General features: G+C 37.2%; 3 protein-coding genes across 3 annotated transcripts in view; 1 reads left to right on the forward strand and 2 right to left on the reverse strand.

The window, feature by feature from the left end:
* The window catches only part of mtif3 (mitochondrial translational initiation factor 3), a 9,857-nt gene extending 3,399 nt beyond the window's left edge, over positions 1-6,458 (reverse strand). The window contains exons 1-2 of the mRNA XM_062033797.1: positions 6,362-6,458; positions 208-655 (exon numbers count right to left, since the gene is read on the reverse strand). Coding sequence (XP_061889781.1) covers positions 208-652 — 445 coding nt within the window. The 5' untranslated portion in view covers positions 653-655; positions 6,362-6,458. The remainder of the gene's footprint in view (positions 1-207; positions 656-6,361) is intronic.
* Positions 6,459-7,413: 955 nt separating this feature from the next.
* On the reverse strand, positions 7,414-10,726 carry knstrn (kinetochore localized astrin (SPAG5) binding protein). Its single transcript, XM_062033814.1, has 9 exons — positions 10,612-10,726; positions 10,464-10,505; positions 10,264-10,384; positions 8,350-8,379; positions 8,162-8,261; positions 7,971-8,085; positions 7,836-7,897; positions 7,680-7,754; positions 7,414-7,600 (listed from the first exon to the last, which is right to left on the reverse strand). The coding sequence occupies exons 2-9, from the start codon at positions 10,480-10,482 to the stop codon at positions 7,472-7,474; spliced, it is 651 nt and encodes a 216-aa protein (XP_061889798.1). The 5' UTR covers positions 10,483-10,505; positions 10,612-10,726; the 3' UTR covers positions 7,414-7,471.
* A 201-nt stretch (positions 10,727-10,927) lies between these two features.
* Positions 10,928-12,500, forward strand: part of knl1 (kinetochore scaffold 1) — a 33,974-nt gene continuing 32,401 nt past the window's right edge. Inside the window, exons 1-2 of the mRNA XM_062033770.1 lie at positions 10,928-11,042; positions 11,444-11,478. Coding sequence (XP_061889754.1) covers positions 11,450-11,478 — 29 coding nt within the window. The 5' untranslated portion in view covers positions 10,928-11,042; positions 11,444-11,449. The remainder of the gene's footprint in view (positions 11,043-11,443; positions 11,479-12,500) is intronic.

Genomic DNA, 12,500 nt, shown 5'->3' on the forward strand with positions numbered 1-12,500 from the left:
AATAATACTTTTTAATTTATTTATTATTTTGTACCGTCATTATTATTTATTATTTGATTAGGGTTATTTCCGACAGTAATAACACTTAAAAATATCTAAGTGTCGAGATGTCTATGTGATTTTATACATTTTTGAGAAAATAATCAGTGCATAAAGGATGCTTTTTAAATAGTTCACATAATGGATGTAAATGATTTTGGCTCCTACCTGCTCTGGCTTTCTGTTTCTCCCCCATCTTCATCTGCTCCTCGTGGATCTGCCTGCCGCTCATCAGACGATAGACCGGAGGGTCCTGGTGTTCACCCAGAACCACCAGTTTGAGTCCCTTCTCGTCCATGATTCGGAGCACTTCTCCGCGGTGCATGACACCCAAGTTCTTTCCCTCCTCACTGATCACGCGGACCTCTCTGTAGGGGATCTTACGGCCAACGCTGGAGATGGTGGTCCGTGCCCGTGGATCCTGCTTTTTTTTCTTCTGCGGTGCGGGAACCGCGGCGGTATCGTCCGCTTCTGTGCTTAAGGGAGACCAAAATATGCTTGTCTTTTCGTTCCTGATGCAAATCCGCGCTGTCGCCGTCCAGTAGCCGGTAGCGCCGCCGTACGCCGTTTTACCTGCATGACGCAGTACTCGTCTCACACAACCTGCAGCCATGATCTGAAAGCAGAGGGCAAACATGGACTTTGAAATAAAGTCCTCAACAACTCAATTGTATACCTCTACATTAAAATAATTACATTGTTGTTGCCGTGTTACTCCTTAACTCTCTGTTATGCACATCTAAATGCCACAAAGGTCATTTTGCACCCATAAGCTGATCCTTAGTACAGTATCATATTTACTTGCACTAGAATTGTTTTAGTTTCAGCAAATATAATTTTTTATTTATATATTTATTTATTTGTTGTGGACTGGAAATGGGGTAAAACATCTTGCTGGGAATTGTTATGAAATGGAAAGGGGGGTGGGGGTGGAATTAATATAAACTCTGCTTCTTCCTACTCCTTTTCCGACATGTTGGATTTGATTGAGACTTTTATTAGTAGATTGCACAGTACAGTACATATTCCGTACAATTGACCACTAAATGGTAACACCTGAATACGTTTTTCAACTTGTTTAAGACGGCGGGGTCCATGTTAATCAATTCTCGGTACAAATATATACTATCAGCATGATACAGTCATCACACAAATTAATCATTAGAGTATATACATTGAATTATTTACAACCCGGGGGGTGGGATGTGGAGGGGGTTGGGGCGGGGGGGGGGGGGGGGGGGGGGTGAGGTGCGGGGGGGTTGTTAGGTTTGGTTGATATCAGCACTTCAGCCATCAACAATTATATCATCTGAGAAATGGACATTGAAACAGTGTAGGTCTGACTTGGTAGGATATGTACAGCGAGCAGTAAACATAGTGAGCTCAGATAGCATAAGAACAAGTATATATTTGATTATTTACAATCCGGGGAGGTGGGATGTGGAGGGGGGAGGGTGTTAGTCTAGGGTTGTAGTTGCCTGGAGCTGGTCTTTTAGTGCAGTTTTGAAGGAGGATAGAGATGCACTTTCTTTTACACCTGTTGGAAGTGCATTCCATATTGATGTGGCATAGAAGGAGAATGAGTGAAGACCTTTGTTAGATCGGAATCTGGGTTTAGCGTGGTTAGTGGAACTCCCCCTGGTGTTGTGGTTATGGCGGTCATTTACGTTAAGGAAGTAGTGTGACATGTACTTCGGTATCAGGGAGGTGGAGCGGTTTTTATAGACTAGGCTCAGTGCAAGTTGTTTTACTCTGTCCTCCACCCTGAGCCAGCCCACTTTGGAGAAGTGGGTAGGAGTGAGGTGTGATCTGGGGTGGAGGTCTAGAAGTAATCTGACTAGCTTGTTCTGGGATGTTTGGAGTCTAGATTTGAGGGTTTTGGAGGTGCTGGGGTACCAGGAGGTGCAGGCGTAATCGAAAAAGGGTTGGATGAGAGTTCCTGCTAGAACATACTTGCCAACCCTCCCGAATTTTCTGGGAGACTCACGAATTTCAGTGCCTCTCCCGAAAATCTCCCGGGACAACCATTCTCCCGATTTCCAGCCGGACCCAAGGCACGCCCCCTCCAGGTCCGTGCGGACCTGAGTGAGGACAGCCTGTCATCACGTCTGCTTGGCCAACCAAAAAGTAACCACAGAACACAATACCGTATAGTGTTCTGTGGTTACTTTTTGGTTGGCCAACGGTTTATGTTGTATTGCGCACCCTGACGGCAAGTGTGGGAGTCGGTTCTGAAGTATGAAGTAAAGAGACGTAACTTTGTCACCTCGCCTGGTTATTGACTCCAACCCAGAATATTACACTGCCCATACCTACGCTCTAGGGGTGTGGGAAAAAATCGATTCGAATTTGAATCGCGATTCTCACGTTGTGCGATTCAGAATCGATTCTCATTTTTAAAAAATCGATTTTTTTTATTTTTATTTTTTATTTTTTTTAAATTAATCAATCCAACAAAACAACACACAGCAATACCATAACAATGCAATCCAATTCCAAAACCAAACCCGACCCAGCAACACTCAGAACTGCAATAAACAGAGCAATTGAGAGGAGACACAAACATGACACGGAACAATCTAAAAGTAGTGAAACAAAAATGAATATTAACAACAGTATCAATATTAGTTACAATTTCAACATAGCAGTGATTAAAAATCCCTCATTGACATTATCATAGACATTTAGTTTGTGAGATGCGATGCAAGTGTAAGCCACTGTGACACTATTGTTCATTTTTTGTATTTTTTTATTTATTAATGTTTGTAATGATAATATCAATGAGGGATTTTTAATCACTATGTTGAAATTGTTACTAATATTGATACTGTTGTTGATAATATTCATTTTTGTCTCACTACTTTTAGATTGTTCCGTGTCATGTTTGTGTGCTCTCAATTGCTCTGTTTATTGCTATTCTGAATGTTGCTGGGTCGGGTTTTGTTTTGAAATTGTATTGCATTATTATGGTATTGTTGTGTATTGTTTTCATAAAAAAAAAAAAAAATCGTTTTTGAATCAAGAATCGTGTTGAATTAAAAAAAAATCGATTCTGAATCGAATCGTGACCCCAAGAACCGATTTTGAATGATTCCCAGCCCTACTACGCTCCTTCAAAGGCTGTGCTACTGGCTGCAAAGCATTGCACTTTCAAATACAACAATGAGTAGAGAGGAGTGTTATGTGTGTAAATAAATGAACACTGAAATTCAAGTATTTATATATATACACACTACCGTTCAAAAGTTTTGTCAGGACTAGGTTCTCTGGTTGTGTTTCTCCAGAAGGCAATGGAAAATTGGCGCGAGCCAGACGTGAGTTTGAATACATGATTTATTTTTAACACTAATAAACTAAAAAAAGGAAGCAAACAAATGGCGTGGCGCGCACAAAGGCGGAAATACAAAATTGACTAAGAAACAAAAGACATGCACGTGGGCACAAAAACTATGAACAAAGAAACAAAAACACTAACTGTGGTCTTAATAAACAAAACTTACTTGGCATGAGAAAAAACATGAAAAAGAGCAGCATGGATCATCAGAGTGGCAGGAGTGTGAATGTGTGAGGACGCCAGGACGAACAACAGAAACAGACAGATTTAAATAGTGACGTGATCAGTGAAAACAGGTGCGTGACTCGAAACGTGAAACAGGTGCTTGACAAGACAGGTGAAAACTAATGGGTGACCATGGAAACCAAACCAAACAAGGAAGTGCAACCAGGAACTAAAAAGAGTCCAAAAAACAAACACATGGCCAAAACAAAAACATGAACAGACATGACAAGTTTGGGGTCACCTAAACAATTTTGTGGAACAGCCTTCATTTCTAAGAACAAGAATAGACTATCGAGTTTCAGATGAAAGTTCTCTTTTTCTGGCCATTTTGAGCGTTTAATTGACCCCACAAATGTGATGCTCCAGAAACTCAATCTGCTCAAAGGAAGGTCAGTTTTGTAGCTTCTGTAACGAGCTAAACTGTTTTCAGATGTGTGAACATGATTGCACAAGGGTTTTCTAAACATCAATTAGCCTTCTGAGCCAATGAGCAAACACATTGTACCATTAGAACACTGGAGTGATAGTTGCTGGAAATGGGCCTCTATACACCTATGTAGATATTGCACCAACAACCAGACATTTGCAGCTAGAATAGTCATTTACCACATTAGCAATGTATAGAGTGTATTTCTTTAAAGTTAAGACTAGTTTATAGTTATCTTCATTGAAAATAAGGACATTTCAATGTGACCCCAAACTTTTGAACTGTAGTATATATATATATATATATATATATATATATATATTATATATATATATATATATATATATATATATATATATATATATATATATATATATATATATATATATATATATATATATATATATATATATGAAATACTTAAATGTCAGTGAATTCTAGCTATAAATATACTCCTCCCTCTAGAGGCTAATCTTTCCTGTGATAAAATGGCAACCAAGGTAATCAAAAAGGTCAACCAACAAACGAGATTTCTCTATAGAATCTCCTCTCTGGTCAACAAAAGCACCATGAGGATTCTAGCGGGAACTCTCATTCAACCCTTTTTCGATTACGCATGCACCTCCTGGTACCCCAGCACCTCCAAAACCCTCAAATCTAAACTCCAAACATCCCAGAACAAGCTAGTCAGATTACTTCTAGACCTCCACCCCAGATCCCACTTCACTCCTACCCACTTCTCCAAAGTGGGCTGGCTCAGGGTGGAGGACAGAGTAAAACAACTTGCACTGAGCCTAGTCTATAAAATCTGCTACACCTCCCTGATACCTAAATACATGTCAAACTACTTCCTTAATGTAAATGACCACCATAACCACAACACCAGGGGGATCTCCACTAACCACGTTAAACCCAGATTCCGATCTAACAAAAGGTCTTAACTCATCCTCTTTTTATGCCACATCAATGTGGAATGCGCTCCCAACAGGTATAAAACAAAGGGCATCTCTATCCTCCTTCAAAACCACACTAAAAGAACACCTCCAGGCAACTTCAACCCTAAACTAACACCCTCCCCGGATTGTAAATAATCAAATGTAAAAACTTTTTCTTATGCTTTTTGATCCCTCTCTCTCTATGTTTACTACTTGCTGTCCATATCCTACCAATTCAGACCTACACTGTTCTCAATTGTTGATGACTGAAGTGATGATAATAATAATAATAATAATACCTGGGATTTATATAGCGCTTTTTCTAAGTACCCAAAGTCGCTTTACATGTTAAAAACCCATCATTCATTCACACCTGGTGGTGGTAAACTACTTTCGTAGCCACAGCTGCCCTGGGGTAGACTGACGGAAGCGTGGCTGCCAATTTGCGCCTACGGCCCCTCCGACCATGATAACAACCAAACCTAACCCCCCTCCCCTCCACTTCCCACACCCCGGATTGTAAATAATGTAAATAATTCAATGTATATAGTCTGATGATCATCTTGTGTGATGACTGTATTATGATGATAGTATATATCTGATAGTATATATCTATATAATGAATCAATTTAAGTGGACCCCGACTTAAACAAGTTGAAAAAATTATTAGGGTGTTACCATTTAGTGGTCAATTGTACGGAATATGTACTTTACTGTGCAATGTACTAATAAAAGTTTCAATCAATCCCCCCCCCCCCCGAATTTGGAGGTCTCAAGGTTGGCAAGTATGCGCTAGAATCTTCATGGTGCTTTTGTTGACCAGAGAGGAGATTCTGTAGAGAAATCTTGTTCGTTGGTTGACCTTTTAGATTACCTTGGTTGCCATTTTATCACAGGAAAGGTTAGCCTCTAGAATGGAACCTAGGTAGGTGACGTTATCTTTCCTGGTGTAATGTGAAATTGCATACAACAAATAGCAATTCACTCTTTATTTGCTACGTGCTTTGAGATATTATGTTTTTCATTGAACATAAACATAATCTGCGGGTTGTCACGTGACTGAAATGAAAAGGGCATAAACGTGAAAAATAATCATAACATTGAGCACGCGCCTCCAAAGAGAAACAAATCCGGCTCTAATCAATTTAACGTCACTTGTCACATTTTTTTTAAATTGCAACGTCAAATGAAATATAAAATATGTTTTGAAAAGCAAGAGTAATTCTTAGTTGTTCGGAACACATACGAGTTTTACATACATTTTTACGGATGATTAGCCCATCATTCTCACCGTGTTGCAAATAGTTGTTACTAATAAAACATAATTAAACATACGTTTAGTCACTCATGCTTTGCTGAATATCAAATATTATATAATATTTGTTGGCAGAATTTACTCACTTTTGCTTTATTTTTGCTGTCTGAAGGGCGACTGAAGAATCTACTTCCGCAATGTTCTTCTTCGTTGAATTATTGTAGGCGTACTCGTACGATGTCGTCACCTACAGGTTACGAGGTGAATTTCTTTTTTATTTATTTCATGTTTTGGTCTGAAAAATGTACATTTCTATGGATGCCAAAAATCATAAAGCTACGAAAGTCCGTTTCCATCACTAAAAAAAATACCCCAATGATAAACCGTAATATAGGTATATAATGTCAATATTATGAGATAAATGGTCATAAATATGAGATATAAATGTCGAAATTATGATACACGATTCGTATGAATGACACAATTTTGAGACAAAAATTCCATATTAGGAAAGTATATTAGGATCATTTCAATTAAAAAACGTGTAGTGCCAAACAATTATTGGGAGTCATTAAACAGTCAAAAAGATTCGAAATCATGACATTAAAAAGTCGAAAATTAGGGGACAAGAAGTCCATACTATAACACAAAACTGATTGAAATAATTCAAATGAAAATAATGTGCAGCACGACACAATTATCAGAAGTCCTTGAAAAATCGAAATTATGAGATGGAAAAAAATTGAAATTATGAGATGAAACAAGTCAAAATTATGAGAGAAGTCGACATTAGATCAATAGGTTGATTGGAAACACTAAAAATGGCCCTAGTGTGTTTATGTGAGTGTGAATGTTGTCTGTCTATCTGTGTTGGCCCTGCGATGAGGTGGCGACTTGTCCAGGGTGTACCCCGCCTTCCACCCGAATGCAGCTGAGATAGGCTCCAGCAACCCCCCGCGACCCCAAACAGACAACATTCACACACTAGGGCCAATTTAGTGTTGCCAATCAACCTATCCCCGGGTGCATGTCTTTGGAGGTGGGAGGAAGCCGGAGTACCCGGAGGGAACCCAAGCAGTCACGGGGAGAACATGCAAACTCCACTAACCCCTCTACCACCGATTGTGTAAATAATTCCTCAATAATTTGAAATGGACAGATGGAAAAAGAGAGCAGAAAATCATGTATTAGGACTGAATAACAATAATATTAAACAATTTATTCTGAAATATGACACTTATTTTTGTTGTACATGTTTACAACAACAGAGCTTCTGCCTCCATTAGAGCTTTTTCCATGTCAGCCGCTTCCAGGGAAAAAGTCTCCCTCTCTTGCGTCATCTGCTCCCTTGCTTCCGTCAGGTGGGTAATTGTTGTCTGTATCTCCTGCAGGTGTGTACAATAAGGGATATTCAAAACATGCCAAATATCAATGCTGGAATGCGAATGATAGTAAAATAATGACCTGTAGACGAGATTGCTGCTGAGTTGCCATGACACCAAAATCCTTTAATTCCTTCAGAAGGTCTGTGGAAACGCTCTAAAACAGGACACATAATTGATTTCGCAGGCTTTAGGAGCGTAACAATACGTATAAACAAACTGACACAAAAGTTCCTACCATTACTTCTTTCCTTTGTTCTTTCATTTCGCGTGCAGCTTCTCCGACGACTTCTCCAGAGACTGAGTACCAAGGAGACTGTTCATTTCCAACAAGAAATCAACAACATTCAAGCAGGTTTTGAAGAATACTTACTGGGGTCTATTTTTGCAGCCACTAGCAGTATCTGGCAGTCCTGGAGGTTTTTGGTCAGCTCCGAATTTTCCTTTCCAAGGACACAAAACTGCCGCTCCATGTGAGCGAGTCGTTTCTGTGTATTAGAAATAACACTTGGGTATAAGACTGCATGTAGTAGCGTCAAATCAAATAGTTGTTTATGTCTCGACCTGTTCTTCTGTGAGGATTGTTTGCAGTTCCTCATTAGCAGCCATTAACTGTTGGTTCTGCTCCTTCAGGTGTTCCTGCGCATCATGCTTTGTTGAAACGCTGTGGGAAGACACGGCAGCAAATGTGTGAAGATGATAAATAAACCCTTACTGCGTGAGAGCAAATTGAATGGAAAAGTGCTGCTTACCCTTTGTAAACCTTGTGGGCAACATGTTTTCTGGACAGAAAAATAAGCTATTTTTAATGCAGCAATACAAGTTTACCATGCTATCAATCAAAGCTGCGGAGAGGGCAGCCCGCAACATATTCTACAAGTACTATTGACTTAAAAAAAAAAAAAAAAACTTTACAGGGGAAATGTAATGAGAAAAAGTTTCAATGTTGACTCTACTGTCAAAACACAAAGCTGCCGTGCATGTTTTCTCTAAAATTGTCATTGCGAAAAAAAGAAAAAGAAAAAAAAGAATTAAAATCAATGTTGTTATGAACTATTGACCTATTTAAGGCCCCGATTACTTCACATTTTTGGGGGGGAAAATGTTGTGTTTTTGCCATATATATTGTTTTCTTTGACAAAAAAGGCATGAACAAAATAAAAAGAAAACGTACAATAGACTGTAAGATCCAAAGTTGATCCAGAGACTTCAGTGTTGAAAGTACAGTAGAAGGAAAGAAAGAAAAAATGATGACTTATTTTAACACTTATATGAGGAGGTAGGTACCCCACATTACACTTTTGGGTGTTTTTTAAACGGTCATAATTGCTAAAAAAAATAAAAATAATTAAAATCAATGTGATGAAATATTGAACTATTTTAGTTTCCTAATTACTTATCAAGTAGTCCACTTTGAAAAGTTTTTTCCCTGGGAAAATATTGCTATTTTTTTATAAAAATGTTTTTCTTTTTTTCTTTGACAAAAAAGGGCAAAAAAAAACCAAACAAAACTTGTAATAATAGACTGACAGATCCAAAGTACAGTAAAAGAAAAAAGAAGTATGACTTATTTTAACAATTTTATGAGTAGGGCCCTTTTGGGTCCCCAAGAATTGTAGTTACTTTTTTGGGTGAATGTGGAAATAGTTGCTCAAAAAATAATAATTAATTAAAATCAACGTTGTTATGAAATATTGAGCTAATTAAGTTTCCAATTACTTCACATCAAGTATTCCACTTTGAAAAGTTTTTTTTCCGGGAAAATATTGCAAATGTTGTGTTTTTGCTATAAACAAAATGTTTTCTTTGACAAAAAGGGCATAAAATTACCAATAAACATGGAAAAAAATACAAACTTATAACAGACCGATAGATCCAAAGTTGATCCAAACACTTAAGCAGTGAAAGTACAGTAAAAAAAAAGAAATAAAAAAAATATGACTTATTTTAAACAATTTTATGAGTACGGTTTACCCTCTTTGTACAAATAAAACTTGAAATTCACCCAATCATGCGTGACGATGTTATGACAGTAATGTGCGCCAGGCTAGGTTTCTGGCAACACACCTCTGAGACTTGTTCAAACAGTCTAATATTGGACTTAGGGTTGCATGAAATGGACGCTATAAATGATCTTTTAATAGTACCGATAATGCGTGTTGATGAAACTTTCTTGTTATATACCGCAAATTTGCCAGCAACAACCGAACAATCACGTCCTCTTTAGCGGCTAATGTCCCTCCACAGTGCAAAGTCCACTTTTAAAAATCTGCAAATCCCAAATAAATCCTGTTTCGTATAAGTACCATTATCACTGGAGGACAAGGAATGCTACACTACACACCTTAGGAGGATTTGCTAACGGCTAAGCTAGAGCTCTTGGTTATAAACAAAGGTGGGCGGATCGATACAAATATTGACAGTAACGATCCCAAGTATAGTATTAGCATATGGCCGATACTTCAGTGGTTTAATAGATACATTTTATTATTAAATTAGAAACCTTTGTAACCTGTTTTGAAATAGTTATAACATAATGTATAATAATAATAATATAATATATAAACCAAATATCATTAAAATGGTTTTGTTCTGCAACTTGCAGAAAAGTAAACGCATTGTTTCTCCATCGTCTATAAGGCAGTAAAAAAAAAGTGATTTATTACCGCATCACGTTTTCTTTTTGTTTGAGGACATCGTCTTTTGGGGGATTGGTTGCAGGTGCTGCCTCTTTCACGTAATTTCTATGAGCGGCTGCTTTTTTTGAGTCTGCAAGAAGATTCCCTCCTAGAGAAGAACACGACACAACTCATGTTTTTCAACAGATTGTATCAACTTGATTAGGAAGAGAGCTGATTGAGCTCACCTCTGGGAATTTTTGACATTGTCCTATCCAAGATGTCAGCGCCTGCAGTGACGAGAAACATATATATATATAATAAAACAACGAACCGTTTAGCAAGGCAGCATTTGTGTACGGTATTTACGCACATATAACCGATAATATACCCTACCTTAACCAAAACGTGACACGAACTTGTCAACAGGCAAAAAAAAAAACCCGCACTAATTTCAAAAAAGTCCAGTCACCGACGTCTTTCCGCTTTTTTTCGTCACTTCCTGCTGAATTCATTTCCGCTTTTTTGCGTCACTTCCTGTATCAGTCTTGATCTAATTTTGCTTAATATTTAAAACAATGTATATACATTGTGTTATTAAATCATTACGTAAGATTATTCAAAAAATAAATAAATATGTAAATAATTACAATAAATTACAGCCGTATTATGTGCGCTGATATGGTCTACTTACTGCGCACGCGCATTTGCGCAGGGGCGGCACAATTCAAAACTCAAGACGTTAGCTTCTCGCCATGACGGAATGAAACTGTTGTTTATCAAGTAGCCACAATAATTGTAATTATTTGACTAGGAACAACTGGAAGGTGTGTACGGCATTATTGTTGTGTTTGTGCGACGTTTGTTTACTTTAACAATGTCTCGCATATGTTTAGCCAAATACAAATAGCGTATGCTAACAGACAGCTATAGTGTAGGCTCCGTTTGCACTTGGGCGGGCGTGGCGTTTGTTTACAAAGGAGCTCTTACTTAATTTATGTAAATATACTTAATGTACATTTCAAAATTAGCGTTGCTTACAACGCACACACTTGTCTGAAAACCTATTTTTCAGCTTCACTGGTCATTATTGTTACTCTAAATGCGTTTTCAATCACTGAATGACGTCACAATTCCTTACAAATATTGTAGTTAACTTGACTGATTTACTTAAAATACCAGTGAGAAGAGGCCTTTGGTTCTAATGACAAAATATTTTTTTTTGTAGGTCAAAATGGAGCCCCTGGACCCTGGCAAGAATGAGTGAGTAAAGCATGCCATGTCATAATTAATAATACAAAATATATAATAATCATTGGTTATGGTTATTGTGTTAGTTTATTTCCAATATGCCTAAAATTACAATATGAGACATCACATAATTAAATTTTCTCATTACAGCATGTCCTAAAAAGGAGTAGGAAGAAGCAGAGCTCTTCAAATCCTACCCCTTTACGTATCATAGCGATTACTAACACATTTGTTACTACTCATCGTGTAACACAACAATAAATAAATAGACAAAAGAGTAAGTAAATCATTATTAAATGCAAAAATACAAATAAAGGTCTCATAAATAAATAGTAAATTATGGTTCACATTACGAGACGAATAAGATTTTCTCGTTTTTCAACAAAGTTTAAGATGTTTATCAAGATTTTTCTTCCTTGAACTTTGTAAACATTTTGAGTTTGAACAGTGGATCATACTAATACATTGTTTAATTTATTTGCTTAATCCATTCTATAATTTAATTCCACATACTGACATGCTAAAGGTCTTAAGTGTCGTACATACCTACATATGTTTTAAATTAAATTTCCCTAAGGTTATATTTCCCCTCTTTTGTTGGGAGTATTTTTTGTACATATTTGGGTTGCAGGTTATAGTTTGCTTTGTAAATAATTTGAGTTCTTCACAAATGCGCCAAAGCATTGAACTTCAATATTTATTTATAATTAATAAATAAAGGGTTTCAATGTTCTCGATAGCCAACGATATGTATTATTCTAACTGATCATTTTTGTAATGTGGTAAGTGAATGAAGCATACTTTTATAATTATTTTCCAATATTTCTATATTATGTTTTATGTAATAGCTCGGTAGAGAATATGGAGTGAGTTGTGATCCAGAACATATTTGGCTTTATTCATTATTGACATATTTATGCCACTTTGTTTTGTGTATTTTTTGTATGAGATTTCCAGTTAATTTTATCATCTGTTATTACATCCAAAAATGTGGTTTCTTTTACTCTTTCAGTATGTACTCTGTTAGATGTAGA

Source organism: Entelurus aequoreus, linkage group LG23 (genome assembly GCF_033978785.1).
Source record: "Entelurus aequoreus isolate RoL-2023_Sb linkage group LG23, RoL_Eaeq_v1.1, whole genome shotgun sequence".
In the NCBI taxonomy this organism is placed as follows: Eukaryota; Metazoa; Chordata; class Actinopteri; order Syngnathiformes; family Syngnathidae; genus Entelurus; species Entelurus aequoreus.

Bases quoted from the DNA above. Each gene is read 5' to 3' on its own strand.
- knstrn (XM_062033814.1), bottom strand. The intron at 8,086-8,161 runs GTCGAGACATAA...TCTAATACACAG, and splicing joins CAATCCTCACAGAAGAACAG to AAACGACTCGCTCACATGGA. The intron at 7,601-7,679 runs GTCATTATTTTA...ACACACCTGCAG, and splicing joins AGCAGCAATCTCGTCTACAG to GAGATACAGACAACAATTAC.